Raw genomic sequence first — 15,583 nt, 5'->3', positions numbered from 1 at the left:
CCGCATGCATCCACCAGGTGCACATTGAAAGATTGTTTATTTACTTTAAAATTAGTTTTCTTGTGCTTTTCAATGGAAGACTGGTGTTTTTGAGGCTAGGGTGCAACATGCAACACATTAAAGCTAGAAAATGAGCGCTGAAATTTCGTTTCCCTACCCCTTTAAATACAAAACGCGCCGAGAGCGTTTTGTATTTATATGATAGATGGCACAAGCTACATCCCATTCAAAAGATTTAGCAGTCCAGTTAATTTATTTACACATCCATTCAAAGGATAATCCAAATCCAAAAGTGCTTAGACAAAAGTTAAGCCAGAGCAAGCCAAAGAGGGCGTGTTCGTCCCGTTCGTCCCAGCCTGATCCAGTGTCCGGCCTGCTGGGCGCTGGGCGTCGAACGCTAACATACTTTGAGTGTGTAATCGCTCCGAGTCATATGTTCCTTCGTAATCGGACAACATGGAAGCTCCACTCGTGAAGTGCGTAGATGAAATGTAAGTAAACAAAAACTTTTGCTCCTACTTTCTGCGATCGCACCTCATTACCAAGACATGTTTTTGTTGTTGCTGAGTCCTGTGAGCATGAGCTCAGCAGATCATACTTCACGCTCGCTCGTTTTGTTTGACGAATGTATCAGGATGATAGAGAGGCAGTCGACAGCATGGTGTGCTGGGCAACAAGAAGGTAGTTTAATGGACGTGGGCGGTATTTATAAGCATGACTGAGCATGACTAGTGCACTGTCATGCGAGGCGTTGTACATAAGGCCGACACGGGTAACGAAAGACAAAGTACAAGTTCATGCCACTTGATTGAAGTCAAAGTCATGATGGAGACGCTCCGGAGGCTTCACCGTGCGAGTCGAGTTCCTGGCTTCTGACACTGACACACCATCGCCTGAAGGTTGCTGTTGGCTTGACGGCGCTAAGGGCTACGCCGTCGTAACAGGGGCCAGGCTGGGGTGCTATGTTGCGCTTTTTGCACTCCCAGGACACTTGGAAGAAGGAAGTGACGTCAACGACTAGAGCAAACGCAGATTGGATGTTGACAGAAGAAAACAAAATGAACACCCAATCTGCATTTGCTGCGTTGTTGACGTCACTTCCTTCTCCCTAGTCTCCTGGGAGTGCAAAAAGCGCAACATAGCCCCCCAGCTGTTTGCCCATAGGTGCCGCTTTATCATTTGAAGTTTTCTGGACACATGACGTCATTGAATGCTGCGACGTCGCCTTGTTGCTCGGGGTCGACCCTGGACCACGACCAACTCTATAATGGTCTGGGCTGGTAGCTCGGTGCCACCACTGTCTGGACCCGACGTATTGCGGCTGTCGTGATCACGGCGCCGCCTTGTTGGGTGCTGCTAGCTCGAGGTCACCATTGTCTAGACCGGGCATACTGCAGTCATCGTCGTAACGGGGGCCAGGCTGCTTTTGCCCGTAGGTGCCGGCATTTCCAGCAGACCTTGAACCAGCTTTGAGTTGGGCGAAATACCTTTCGCTGCGATGATGTCATTCAGAAACTGTATTTCCGTTAAGCCGAACCTACCTTTATGTGCGTTAAATGTTTAACCAGATTTTTCTGCAGCTTTCAAGGCTGCCATTAAATGATTATCATGCTCTTGCAGTGTCACGCTCGCACCAGAATGTTGTCGATATACATGTGCACGCTGGGTAGACCATTGAATACTAGACTCGGTTTTCTTTGGAAAACTTCTGGCGCCTACAAGGTACCAAAAGGAAGCCAGAGGTAACAGTATCTGCCAAAAGAAGTTGTGAGAGTACACATTTTCTAAGTTTGCTCGTCCAGTGGTATTTGATGGAATCCAGAGCTTGCATCTAGGCAACACAACGGCACCTAACAGCAGCCTGGCCCCTGTTAGGACGACAGAGCCCTTAGCACCGTGACGCCAACAGCAATCTTCAAGCGATGGTGTGGCAGTGTCACAAGCCAGGAAGTCGACTCGCACGGTGAAGCCTCCGGAGCATCTCCACTATGACTTTGACTTCAGTCAAGTGGCGTGAACTTGTACTTTGTTTTTTTGGTCTGCCTTGCTGCATTGCGATGCCGCTTGTTGTGAGGTAGCATCGATACGGTTAGCTGACTTATTCCAGACATTATTTCGTTGCGCCAGAGTTTCTGCTACTTTGCACGTTTCTTCTGCCTTTAGCAACATTAGACCCTTCTCCCAAAGCATTTTCTCACAAATCTTTAAACCATTCGTGCCAAACACGATCTGGTCTCTAATCATTGATTCATGCAGTTCTTCAAAATTGCACTGGGCGGCTACCTTTTTCAGGTCTCTAGTAAACTTTTTGATAGGTTCTTCCTCGGCTTGCACTCTCGAGCGAAACACATAGCATTCATGCACTTCATTGCTCACCTCGGCAAAGTAGGCTTCAAACTTTTTGACAAGGGTTGCGTAGTCATCCTGGTCTTCCCCGTCTTCAAACTAGAAGTTGTTGAAGACGTCAAGTGCTTCGTCGCCGGCAACGCTCAGCAGGACTGCAGCTTTTGCAGCTTCACTTCTTGGATGTTCTTTCAATGCCGTAGCCTTGAGAAACAGCTCAACCTTCTGCTTGAAGTGCTTCCAGTTTTCAAAGAGATTGCCTGACAGTTGTAAGGGCTCCTGCGTTTTGAGCAGATTCATCGTCGGCGCTGCGCCGTCTGACTGTGCTTAGGCCCTTACCGACGACTTCTGACACCATGTATCAGGATGATAAAGAGGCAGTCGACAGCATGGTTTGCAGAGCAACAAGAAGGTGGTTTAATGGACAAAGGTGGTATTTATCAGATCGCCCTGCGCATGGTTAGTGTTTGTCATGCGAAGCGTTGTACATGATAAGCCCGATACAATGAACAGCAAATTGATTGATATTCCGTGTCCTGTGAAATTTGTTATTTCTCCCCTTGGCTCTGAGCTGATTGCACATAGTGCTGACTTCGGAACTATCACGCAGCTCCACTTCGCCACTCTAATCGGGGATGGTAAACGGGCGTGAGTCAAGATATGCTAGTTGGACAAATCAGACAAATGTTTGTGTGAAGAGCTGCTTTTATGGGATTGTATAAGTGCTTTTCACTGCGGTTTCGAAGTCTGACACTATGATTTTGGCTATGCCAGACTTGCGGCGATTATTTATTGGACGAGTCGGTATCTAACTCGTCTTCGTTTAGCATAGAATTGACGCTTGTCGGTAGGGCAATTGCCAAGGCAAACTGCCACAAATGCTTATACCAGTCCTGCACACAGAAGCGGAGACACATTGTTGATACCAGTCGTAGCGAACATACGGGGCAGGTACGGGGCATAGAGTAGGAAATCTTTCTTCCAGCCACTTGTATGTTTAATTACCACTCTTTTTTTTCACAAGTCCTGAAGTCTAAGGGGAGCCATGCACACACACTCATAAAAGATCTGTGTAGTTCATGAGCCACCGTTTTGTAACCCGTTCTAAAATAATGACTTTTTTGTTGCACACGATTGTTGCAGCCTTGATTCTGGTGCTGTTGGAGTAATCTGTGCTGACAAGGACGGCTTGGCATTACACAGTAAGTACCCTACACTCCGTTTCAACTCACGAGGAACCACAGTGGACGCTACGAGACATTGTAGCCAGTCCTATGCTGTCCGAGTGTCACGTGACATTCTGGAGATGCGCAGCGAGATTTGCGGGGCATGGAGTCACGTGATACGCTCAAAGCACTGGATTTGCGGAGATAGCTCATAGTGTCCACCGCAGTCCGTCGTAAGATTATTGCAACATCACTCCACCTGGCAGTTTTGGCTGCCAACAGTTTGTTCCCTGCTCTTTTGATTTCACACTGGTGGACTCAATTGTTCCGAAAAAATGTGATTCTTGGGAATGAAGTTATATGTGACAGGAATGCTAGCACTGCTCGTTCCCAGGCAAAAATCGGCCCACTTCCAGCTGGATTATGGAACTGGCCCCAGCTGGAAATGATGCAGTCCAGCTGGATTCCAGCTGGGTTCCCAGGCGAAAATCGGCCCACTTCCAGTTGGATTATGGAGCTGGTCCCAGCTGGACTGCCTCAATTCCACCTTGGACCAGTTCCATAATCCAACTGGAAGTGGGCCATTTTTCACCTGGGTTGCTTTGCTGCTGCAGGTTTATATCCTAGCATTCTTGGTTTCATTTAATGGGGCCCTTATTTCTAACCCAGCAGCAGCAAGCTTTTGTGAGTGAAACACTGTTTCATGGTCGACCCATGACATAAGCTGCTGGTACAGTGATAGACGAGACTTAAAGAAAGATCCCATTGCTTGTATTGCATGCAGACTGTTTCATTCTATTTTGCCACGTGCCTAGCTCCGGAAGCAAAAATTTTGAATTAAAGAGAGGATTACCAGTTTTAACAATGCCAGAGTAAAGCAACTTGGTAAATATGAGGTAACATCGAAGTTCTCGGTCGCATGGCAGTGAAGACTGCTGTTGTGTGCTCATGACTGATTAGGAGTGCCGCATGCCAGAGGTTTGGACAGCAGAGCCAAGATGTGCTTTGTGAAAGAACATTGCCATTGTGCATTCCCATTGTAAAACATCTTTCTGCTTTAACTATTCACTTAACCCTTTGACAGTCAAGATTTTTTCCCCCAAAGATGCTCTCCAGTCACCGGGTTTTGTTTCCAAAGGAATAGTATAAAAAAAGGGTCAATGTGCAGGTTGTTCCTTAATTATCGAGCGGGAGCACATACAATGTTTGTAAGATGCTTAGGTTTAGAAGCTTCAAATCAAAATATTGAAGGCAAGAAGTTGTCATTTTTCTTCCATTCGGTTTAATTATGGCACATACACTTCCGCGACATTCCAGCGGCTTCGGATTCGTAACAGGAGGTACTTTACAGAACTTCACCGTTGGATTATGAGCTCTCATCCTCTGAATATAATTCCGAAAAGTGTTGCAAGTCTCAATTGGAGGAAGAAGTGCTCCCATTGGCTCCACCGCCAGAACGGCCAGTATGCGAAGAGCACAGAGCGTCCAATTCGAAAACTATAAATAGCTCAGCAAAGCGAAACACTGTGTGCATATAACGTTTATAGTTTGCCAAAGACATAACAATGAGCCATACCTCCCGTGGTGTGTGCATTTTCATGTTCAGGCGTGCACTTTCAAATGTGTAATCACTGCCGTACATGTATGGCGACGACTGTCAAAGGGTTAATAAACAGTTATCGCCAAACAACTTGCATACTTACAGCTACCCTACAGTGCCACTGCAGCCAGAACGAGAATTACTCCGTTTTGTTTTGAGAGCCTTAAATCACTCTTATAGATAACTTTGCAAAGCTTTGCATGACATTCCAGTTTACTATCTCAAGAGTAAAACAAAAAAAAAAACTTCTAAAAATAGACATTCTTTTTTTTTTTCTTCTCCCTTCTTTGAGAGTTTTTCTTGGGGTTTAGAAATTAAAAGGTTGACTTTTTCCCTCCTATCTGGCCCTCTTTCTCGTTAGCATGCAGATGTTCTGCTTCTTTTCTACGGGGCCAGAGCGGAAGAATGAAAAGGTATTACATGGATTGTACAGTGGAATAAAAAGAAAGGATACATTTTCTGTGAGGTTGGTGGAGGTGGAGAATCATTGCAAACGTTCGCCCTTGCACCATAAGCTAATCAGGAAGGCAGTCGAATCTGGTAGGAAGAACTTGAAAAGCAGTCTACTGGAACCATCAGACCAAGAGATTTATCTTCTGTAGGGCTAAGTTTCGAAGCACCCCGACGATGCTAAGCTTTTAGAACAATTTTGGCTGCCACTCAGGGTTTTCAAGAAGTCTTTTTTGCCGCGTCATGTGACTCACTGAATCCGAACGAGCAAGCTTTCGGAAGCCTACGATAGCGAAATGACGCTACCATCACCACAGGAGGGGTAGTCGAACGTTGGTGAATTCCCATCGTCTGCAATGGGAATGCTTTTTATAGGTGCTGGCCAAGTGCAGTTGAGGGCTGCGGGAGTGATCACAGCCCTCGCAAGCCTGGCAAAGCAAATCGACCCTTCCTGTGACACAACTCCCACCATCCATCTGGAATCTGACTCGCTGTGAGTGTTCCATGCCTAGCATCCAGGCCGTGCAAATGCGTATGCAGCTGGCTCCTTCACTGTTCTCGATGTGCGTTGGGTTGCGTGCCGATGCGTGGCACTTGTTGTAAGTCTCGAAGGATGACATGTGCCTTGGAGATTTCTTCTTCCAGAACAAGACAGGGTGCGCACAGGTCCTGGAAACCCTTGAAAACCCTTGAATTTAAAAATTGGGTTTTCAAGGCCCTTGAAAATCCTGGATTTTTTGCTAGACCTTGAAAACCCTTGAATTTGAAAATTTGGTTTGCAGGGCCCTTGAAAGCCCTTGATTTTTTTGGCTAGACCTTGAAAATCTGTGAATGGCTATTTATAAAAACAAATTCGGGTATGTATTGTTTATTTTTATTATGCTTATCGTTTTTGTTTCGTTTTGGTCTAAGTTATCTCTATTTGTTTAGGTTTAGCCGATATTCATTGGATGGTTGGCCACATTGGAGCAGACCCGAATCCAATCTCATCCGGGCACTGTTTCCGCCATTGGCCTTATGTTTTGTCGTCGGTCGTTGCAAAATGCCCGGCAAAAGCAAGTTTCAAGGTGCGTGGCTGTGCAGTGATGAATATAAGGACTGGGTGGCGCCAGATACGACAAATCAGCATCGTGCAAGATGCAAGCCGTGCGGCAAAACTTTCGATGTCGCCGCAATGGGCGAATCGGCATTGAAGAGCCATATGAAGAGCGCTAAACATACCGGCATCATGAAGATCGCAGCCAACAGCTCGGTGCACAATTACCTGGCTCCGGGCACGAGTGAACGATCCGCTGTCCCGCCTCCACCGCAGTTGCCAAACATAAACGCTGCTTGCAAGACGCACGAGTTGGTGACAAACGCCGAAGTGTTGTGGACTCTGAAGGTCGTCACATCCCACTGTTCTTACCGCTCATCATCACAATCGGGCAAGTTGTTCCAACACATGTTCCCAGACAGTGAGGTGGCAAAAGCGTTTTCTTGCGGAGAAAAGAAATGCGCCTATGTGACGTGCCATGGACTGAGACCTTTCTTTCTAACGGCCTTGCAGCGGGAAATCGACCAGTGTGAGCACTACGTGGTGCTTTTTGACGAGTCTTCAAACGACTATTTGCATCGCAAACAAATGGATGTGCACGTGAGGTGTTGGGACTCGTCTCACAAGGTGACAACAAGGTACTACAACTCGGTGTTTATGGGGCACTCCACGGCCGAGGACATACAAGAAGAGCTGTTGAGCGCACTCGAACCTTTGCCTCTTGAAAAGATCCTTCAGATATCGATGGATGGTCCCAATGTCAACTTGAAGTTCTTTAAGAACTTCCAAGTGCACCTGCAAGAAGCGTACCAAGTTCTGTGTGTGGACATTGGCACCTGTGGCCTCCACACAATGCACAACGCCTACAGGGCAGGCGTTGCATCAAGTAGGTGGGGATTAGATTGCTTACTGTCTAGTCTGAGCGCACTGTTTGAGAGCTCTCCAGCAAGGAGGGAAGACTTTACAACAGTCACTGGGCAGGAAACATCTCCCCTAAAGTTTGTTCCTCACCGCTGGGTAGAGAACGTCGCGGTAATTGAGAGAGCCTTGTTGTGGTGCGACATCAAAAAGTTTGTTGAGGCTGCAAGAAGCAAAGAAGTAAACCTGCCAAAATGTGGATCTTTTCAGAACTTGGTTGAGTTCTGCAGCGACTCTTTGGTGCCGGCAAAGCTCAACTTTGCACTGGGTGTTGCCATTGCACTCAAGCCATTCCTAACAGAGTATCAAACAGATAGACCGATGGTCTTCTTCCTTGCAAGAGATTTGGAAACTGTTGTCCGGAAACTGCTAACAAGGTTTCTGAAGTGCTCAGTCTTGTCAGCATCAAAAGGACTCACCGGCCTCCTGAGGGTGGACATTGAGAACCCGGACAATCATACTCCAATTGAAAAGGTGGATGTAGGCCATACAGCTGAGCAGATCGTCAAGAAAGCCAAAGCCAGTTTGAAGGACGTGTTTCAGTTCCGGATGGAATGTAAACAGTTCCTGATCGCCGTGGCAAAGAAAGTCCTAGAGAGAAGCCCCTTGAAATTCCCAGTGGTTAGGGGCCTCTCCTCATTGGACCCACGACAGATGTGTTCAAGGCCAGATGAGTGCCTTCCTGGTTTTAGAAAAGTGTTGGACGTCCTCATCACCGCAGGGAGGATGACTGATCACCAACGAGACACGGTACTGGCACAGTACACCGAGTTCTTGCAGGAACAGAAACATCACCTGCGACTCTTTGAAAAGAGCGTGAACAGGATAGATGAGTATTTCTCTGAGCTCATGAAGTTTAATCCATCGTATACAGAGCTCTGGAAAGTAGTTAAACTCTTGCTTGTCCTAAGCCATGGACAGGCAACTGTGGAGCGAGGCTTTAGTGTAAACCGCCAGGTTTCGGTAGAGAATCTGAAGGACCTTTCCTACGTCTCTCAACGGATTGTGTGTGATGCAGTGGAAAAGGCAGGTGGTGTCCTCAACATCCCACTTACGAAAGAACTGAGGACTGCTGTGTCAGCTGCGAGACAGCAGTACAGTGCATATTTGGAAGCAGAAAAAAAGAAGCAGCGTGAAGATGTGAAGCAGGCAAAAAAGCGCTGCATTGATGAAGAGATAGACACCATGAAAGCAAGAAAGAGGAAACTTGAAGCAACTATAGCTGATCTCACAGCCTCAGCAGATGCCTACGCAGAAAAAGCAGAAAAAGCAAATGACCTCACATACATTGTAAAATCAAATAGTCTTAGGAAAACTGCAAAAAGCAAGGCCGAGGAGCTGCTTAGCATCAGCCAACAAATACAGGAAAAGCTGCAGGAGCTTCCCTGAAGTTACCACAAGTGGTTGTGCAAACAATTTTTATTTTGGCTTAGTGCAATGCAAACAAGTTTGCAAGAAATATTTTTTTCTTTTTGTTTAGTGCAATAAAAATGATACCTACGATCTTTTGACATGAGTGCTTTATTGAAATCTGTCATGTGTGGCACCGAGTAAGGTCCTTGAAAATACTCCCACAGGGCCTTGAAATTCCTTGAATATCCTTGAATATCTTTCTTTGAATCCTGTACGAACCCTGCAAGAAGATTAAGGCTGGTTCACGCATTTGCATTTAACTGCGATCAACTGCACTATGACAACTTGTCACGGCTTATGACGATAGAACACGCTGGCCCCTCCGACCCACGTACGACTGAAGTATTAGCACGATTCGTGAGATCAAATTCACACGCTATCTGGTCGCTCGTAACTAGGGTTACATGTGTTTTCGGAATTTATGTTTGTGCAAATTCGTTTTCTTTTTTTTTCTGGGTTAATATTTTTTTTATGGAGACTGTTTTTTGAGTTGAACAAAGTAATTGGGGCTTTTCGGGGTTATGTCGAAGAAAAATGGGTAAGACTGTGGAAATCCACAACCTCCAGGGAATGCACGCGCTGCCCAAGTGCTCATAAAACGTCCTGATGGAGACGAGGGAAGGCAACAACAGGTGGGGTTTGAATTTCTAGGCTAGCTGGTGCAAGCTACCGCCCGTTGTAAAAGGAGAACCTGTCAACATCCATCCTTCCATCCAGAAAGCAGCAGCCTCGTGGTCAGTTCAGTGGGTGCTGTGGTCCTGGTCAATACAAAAAAAAGTCAATAAAGTCGTGGACAAAAAGGGCCTTCTCGTGAAGCTTGGGTGTTTTACAGTGACAGCTGCTAGTGGCCCGTCCCCCGGTTTTCCCACGGCGTGAGCGTAAACAAAAAGTTTCCCCACTAAATTTAGTGGAAAAACTGACGTCATGTGACCTGTGCACCAATTCATTTTCCCCGCTAAATTTGGCGGGCAAATCGATCTCACCTGACCTATGCACCAATTCAGTTTCCCCCCTAAATTTGGAGGGAAAATCGACGTCACATGAACTATGCACCAATTCAGTTTCCCCGCTAAATTTAGTGGAAACATTTACGTCACATGAGCTATGCACCAATTCAGTTTCCCCGCTAAATTTGGTGGGGAAATTAATGTCACGTGACCTATGCATCAATTCAGTTTCCTCATTAAATTTGGCGGGAAAATTGATGTATATGACCTGGCGTCACAGGACCTACAAACGAATTTAAATTACCCACTAAATTTAGCGAAAAAATTTGTCACGTGACCTGTGCACCGATTTAGTGTAAAAATTTACATCATGCGACCTATGCACCAATTCACTTTCCTCTCTAAATTTGGCGAAAAAGCACATCACAACCTTCAAACCATTTATTCATCAATGTATCGGCGCTAAATCGACGCGACGTCATTTTAAGATTAGATCACCATATATGACAAACTATCGTCGCCAGTTTTTCCTGATTTTGATAAAACTGACTCGGGGGGTTTAATTTTTGGGGTTTGTCGGTATTTACCGAAAACACGGAACCCTACTTATAACATTGTTACAGTATTTCGAGCTCTCGGTGAAAGAATGAGACGTAAATATATGTCAATGTGTTATCTTGTCTTAAAATGTCGCTAGCAGTCGTAGCACAGTCGATCACAGTCAGGCGCATATCTGCGAACCTGCCTTTAGATGGAGGACACACTCTGCACTGTGACGTTCTGTGTAATGTTTCTGCACAGATTCATTGTAGGAATGGCTTTGGCAATGCAGAAAGTAACAGAGTTTTGTTTGTTGACTTTAGTGACTTGATAGTGTTTGATGTGTTGGAAGCAGCACAAAGAGGAACACCGTGTGGCAGAGTACAGTTAGACCTGATGCAAGGCAACGACTTTCTTTTTAGCATGAACTGGTGGATGACGTACAAGACCCTTTTCACAGCTTACATTCATCTATAAAAGCCTTATGAACGGTCAGCAACCGAAATTTTAGATTAGCTAAGCTACAACACTTTTCATGAAAACTCGTGACAAACCAAAAGTATGAGGATGTCCAAAAGTAGAGTCCTGTGCAGATAATTAACCCACGGAAAATATGATCGTTATCATTATGCCTGTTTTGAGCACATTGTGCATTATATTTTGACAAAGATGCAAAATGTTAATGGTGCCAAAGGATTAATACTGAAATTTCACTTCGAAACCAGCAAACTATATTTTTTCTCGCTTTTTGCTGGACCCACAGTGACATGTCCAGAGCCGTATATGTAGAGAGTTTGGCCATTCGTTGGGAAGTATAGGAGACAAATGAGGAGGCGCCATTGGCTGAAAGCGGGCTGGGCGTGTGCCAGGGCATCTTCAGAAATTCGAATGTGACCAACCAGAAGCCGGAAACAATACCCTGGCGGTGGTCGCGAGAAACAGACCTGATAACTGTATTAGAGTAACTCTCGAGGACTGAAAATATGGTACACGTGATGTTTCAATCACGCTCATCCAAAATGATGGTGGAGGAGTACGACTAGCGGAACCATCGACATAATCCGTACGGCAAGCGTCGAGGGCCAGCCGTCCGAGCGGTCACACTCTGTCCGAGCAAAACAGAGTTGAGCGGCGCATTCGTTTTTCACATCTTTCTGCATGATTATGATCAAAACAACACATGCACCCTATTTTCAACCACGAAGAGTTACTACACTTCACTCTTACGCGTTTATTAAAACCATTTACGAACATGGACTTTTGATCAGAACTGTTTCTCGCTACCACCGCTAGGGGATTCTTTTCGGCTTCTGGTTGGTGAAGAGAGCATGCCAAGCCCTCTTTCCGAGTCTGGTGCACGCCCTGTCTCTGCCCGCGCCTCCCATTGACCAAACTCTCTAAATATACGGCTCTGGACATGTCAGCCCCACTCCGTCGGATGGATGGATGAATTGATGGACATCGATCGTATTCTTTATAATGGGCGGTAGCTTACGCCACCTAGTCGTGGTAGGTTGTCGCGGTTTGTCTCCATTGTGCTCCACACATCGTAGTGTTGACGAGTGCACATGCCCGATCACGTTGGCCGACGCTGGCTGCAAATGGGAGTGTTTACTCCAGTGTCATGCGCAACGCGATGTAGCAAAGTGTAGCCCAGCACGCGTCGGCATAGCTCACGACGGAAAAGTAAACCGTACACCCCGCCTTTCCAGAAACCCTTGCGCGAGCGCCCCATTTGGGAATCTGGACGTCGGGGTTAGCCGGAATGTGCTAGATGCTCATTTCTGCGATCCGGACCTGCCATTCTTGCCGTCTGTCATCGTGGTCCTGTGTTGGTGTGCATATTTAACGTTTGTGCAATTGATTGGGCAAGTGTGTGCGTGGACGTGGACTGCTTGGAGGAGGCTCTACTCCCGAGACACTTCGTAGGCCTAACACGCTGGACTCACATGCACGGTGTGCCTTCAAAAGCTGGAAGCTCGAACATGCGCTGAAGGTAGAGTTAAAATAGAATTAAGGATGACCTAATGTGTGTGGTATAATATATGATCATGTGCTAGTCGTGGGCAACGGCAGCCGTTCCCAATCGAAACAAGTGCCGTCTAACCTACGGGAACGGTGAAACATCTGCTATTTAGCCGACCAGAAATTTTCAACTGGGGTGTCTCAGTTTGTAAATAATAGTAGTGGTAGGCAACGAAAATGGGACTGAAACCTGTACTGTTTGTATGGACTCTATAAAGTGCACTAGAATTTCAAAAGCGATGCATTGCATAATTTAGGCATCGTACGCTGTCTTCCATGCTAGTGTCTTAAGTCAATGTGACAGGCTAGCTATGGTGATAGCACACAGGCCATCTGTCAGAAAGAGGTCACTGTGGAGTATAGGGTGCATCGCTTCCATTGAAGTGTCCTGGTGGATTCACCGGAGTCGATTAAACACAACTTCAGCAAACTTGCCAAGCAGCTAGCTTTGCTGGACGCAATATTCTGATTTTTGTTATTTCGTCAATATCTGTGCGACATTTCGGAAAAATAAATGCTGGTATGCGCTCATTATGCCCATCATTTTCTTGTTTTCATACTGTTAACCACCGCTCCAAATAGCTGCTTCGAAGCATGACCACACGGCACGGGCGAACCACACAAACCAATAGACCGATCTCGCCTGCCAGTTTGACTACGCCACCGCTGCCGCAATGCATCGAAGGAACTTTAGTCTTTCTGCGGGTGCGACAACCTGGCTGGAGCTCCGCGCGTGCAGGGCACAAACAGTTTCGTGCACTGCCAATTGCCTCCTGTGAACTAAATTATGGCTCCCTCGTGCATGCTTGGTGAGATCGGTCTATTGCATGATTTGTCCCGACCAGAAAATGGAAACACGCTGCGCGAGACAATGCAGTGACGCGGTTGCCACGTCGCTTTGCGCTGGCTTGCGTTGCGTTCGTCGATGTTAAAGCATAAACACTGCTGAAACCATGTTTTAGCGCAAATAGCTGCTGAAACATAGTTTGTCCGAGGGAGCGGCAGCTTGGGACTACTTGGGATCCGAAACCACTCCGCTGATCCATCCGCGTGCGCGTACCTTCGTGGACCACTTTACTCGGGGAATTTGTAGTAAGAAAGGGCGTGTCCATGACCTCTGACCTTTTTAGAACAGGGAAATAGGCCATGCACAATTGTAATCTTTAGATTTTTGGAGTGTGTCAGTGTGTAGAACGCATCAAGTGATTTTGGCATGATATAAGCCGGGCCAAATGCCTGCACGCAAACCACCCAAATACCATGTTTACTGTATCCAAAGCAATGTTCAGTGTCAAAGGCTGCAATCTTTAGGGCCAGATCAGGGTTGGGAGCAATGGGTTAAGTAATGAGTACTCAATGAGGGTGGATGATCATGGCTGAGGGCATGTCCATCCCCTGAACTGCCCGTCAATAAAGGCAATTCATTGTCTGCAGTGCTTCATGATCCTCGCTCGGCAGTTGTCGAGGGCCAAGTTACAAACCGTCAGATTCCTACTTGTCTCGCAACTTGCCTCGACGTGACATAATTTATGTAGAAAACTCCTAAAATCGGCTAGGATGGTTCTCGGATATTTGATGGAGTAATGCTCATATCATGTTAGCACTTGAAAGTCAGTTTAAGGCCGACATACAAACTCAATTAAAAAAACCGAGACTGCAGGTAACGACACACACACATTTAAGTCTCAATCATAGCTGTGTTTGAGACTTTTGAGTGTGTGTGTCCTTGCCTGCAGTCTCGCCTTTTTTTTAAAATCATGTTTAATGTACATCAGCTTGTTTGCACCCTTATTTATTTCATACAAACTCGATTTTCTGCAAGGCAGAACTTCCTCCTTTTCTGCACTATGTGGGCAATGGAGAAGCAAGCTAAAGTGCAAAGCACAAAGTGTATGTTGGCTGCTGCCTTCAATTAATGGGGCTTTTGAGGTGCCAGTTCAATGGGGGATTGCATTATAGACAATTTTCGTTGATTATGCTGACAATTGCTTAATTTTCTTTTTCCTCTATTTCGTAGGGATGTCTACATTCAACAGAAGGAGCAGGTGTCTCTGGCAGTCTATTCCACGCCAAAGAAGTAGCAAGGAAGCAAGTGCGAGAAAAATGACGATGCCACATTGAGTATGCGCAAGCAGTATTTGATGGATTTTCAATAAAGCTATTTCGATCTGAGCGCTTTTAATTTCAAATCAAAACCTGCCCAAGACCTACCCTATCAACAATACTGCGGTCCAGGCAAGTAAACAGTGCCACTGCGCGCTAGACAATTCACTCGGTAGCAAGCTTGGAATCACTGGCTCCCAGATACATGTCTCTTAGACTTCTAAAATCATGGATGAAGTTGTACTGCTTCACCGTTTGAATGGCCCGAGTGCCCCTAAGCTCTTGCACTTTTCGCACTACGTACTCCGGCGTCACGCCGTCATCCAAGTTCAGAAGCAAGCAAGCTGCCACAACGCCGGTTCTCCCGAGTCCGCCGAAGCAGTGAACCAAGGCTCGTTTCCCTTGTTCGATAACTTTCCCGATTTCTTTGAGAATGTTTAGCACCTGCTCTATGCCCGGTGCAGTGCCATCTTGAAATGGATGGTGGTGCACCGTTATGCCGTGGCTTTCGTACTCGATCAAAAGACTCGGGACCCTGTACAGCGTCAGCTCGCCACGGGTGCAGAGAACGAAAACGTCACTGACGTCTTCCAGTTTGAGGTATTCGAGGTCGCGGGCGGTGTCTCGCCAGCTGTCTTTGAACTTGCAGCCAGGTAGTCCGCTCAGGCCGACAGAGTCTGGGTAACCGAACATTGACAGATCCAACCAGTCGATCTTCAGAGGAGTAGCTGCCTTCAAATAGTCTCCCGAGACCTCTTCGTCGGATGAATCCATGGCTTTCTGAATTATCGCGGGTCCAAAATCACATTCGTTGCTTCGCACTGTTCTAGAAACGCGAATTTACACAGCACGCGCGCGCTCCCACGCGCCACTGGATTGGATTACACTGGCTCAGCCACTGTAAGCTCAGTCGTTCAGTGCCCATTTTGCTGGCTAATTTATTAGATAACCCTGAAATAAACTTTTTAAACATAATTTTTGATACAATACGCGATTGTTGGTGTCTGATAACAAAATGCATTATGTAAGCTTTTTTTTTTCC

At 46.3% G+C, this 15,583-nt stretch overlaps 2 protein-coding genes across 2 annotated transcripts; one reads left to right on the top strand and one right to left on the bottom strand.

Annotated features, from left to right (window-relative positions):
• Positions 1 to 301: 301 nt before the first annotated feature.
• LOC8051881 (ragulator complex protein LAMTOR5 homolog) lies at positions 302 to 14,610 on the top strand. Its single transcript, XM_029994403.2, has 4 exons — positions 302 to 491; positions 3,487 to 3,545; positions 5,935 to 6,052; positions 14,456 to 14,610. Exons 1-4 carry the CDS (start codon positions 457 to 459, stop codon positions 14,517 to 14,519), a joined length of 276 nt encoding a protein of 91 aa, XP_029850263.2. The 5' UTR covers positions 302 to 456; the 3' UTR covers positions 14,520 to 14,610.
• A 41-nt stretch (positions 14,611 to 14,651) lies between these two features.
• On the bottom strand, positions 14,652 to 15,412 carry LOC8051878 (cyclin-dependent kinase inhibitor 3). Its single transcript, XM_002435494.5, has one exon. It carries the CDS (start codon positions 15,313 to 15,315, stop codon positions 14,707 to 14,709), a length of 609 nt encoding a protein of 202 aa, XP_002435539.3. The 5' UTR covers positions 15,316 to 15,412; the 3' UTR covers positions 14,652 to 14,706.
• Between the last annotated feature and the right edge of the window lie 171 nt (positions 15,413 to 15,583).

This window comes from Ixodes scapularis, unplaced genomic scaffold, assembly GCF_016920785.2.
Source record: "Ixodes scapularis isolate PalLabHiFi unplaced genomic scaffold, ASM1692078v2 PGA_scaffold5__190_contigs__length_132052651, whole genome shotgun sequence".
NCBI classification, from domain to species: Eukaryota; Metazoa; Arthropoda; class Arachnida; order Ixodida; family Ixodidae; genus Ixodes; species Ixodes scapularis.
The sequence above is the reverse complement of the archived record's forward strand: the minus strand, read 5'-3'. Positions and strand labels throughout refer to the sequence as shown.

Bases quoted from the DNA above. Each gene is read 5' to 3' on its own strand.
- LOC8051881 (XM_029994403.2), top strand. From the start codon at position 457: ATGGAAGCTCCACTCGTGAAGTGCGTAGATGAAAT. The intron at 492-3,486 runs GTAAGTAAACAA...CGATTGTTGCAG, and splicing joins GTGAAGTGCGTAGATGAAAT to CCTTGATTCTGGTGCTGTTG. The intron at 3,546-5,934 runs GTAAGTACCCTA...TGCTTTTTATAG, and splicing joins GGACGGCTTGGCATTACACA to GTGCTGGCCAAGTGCAGTTG.
- LOC8051878 (XM_002435494.5), bottom strand. From the start codon at position 15,315: ATGGATTCATCCGACGAAGAGGTCTCGGGAGACTATTTGAAGGCAGCT.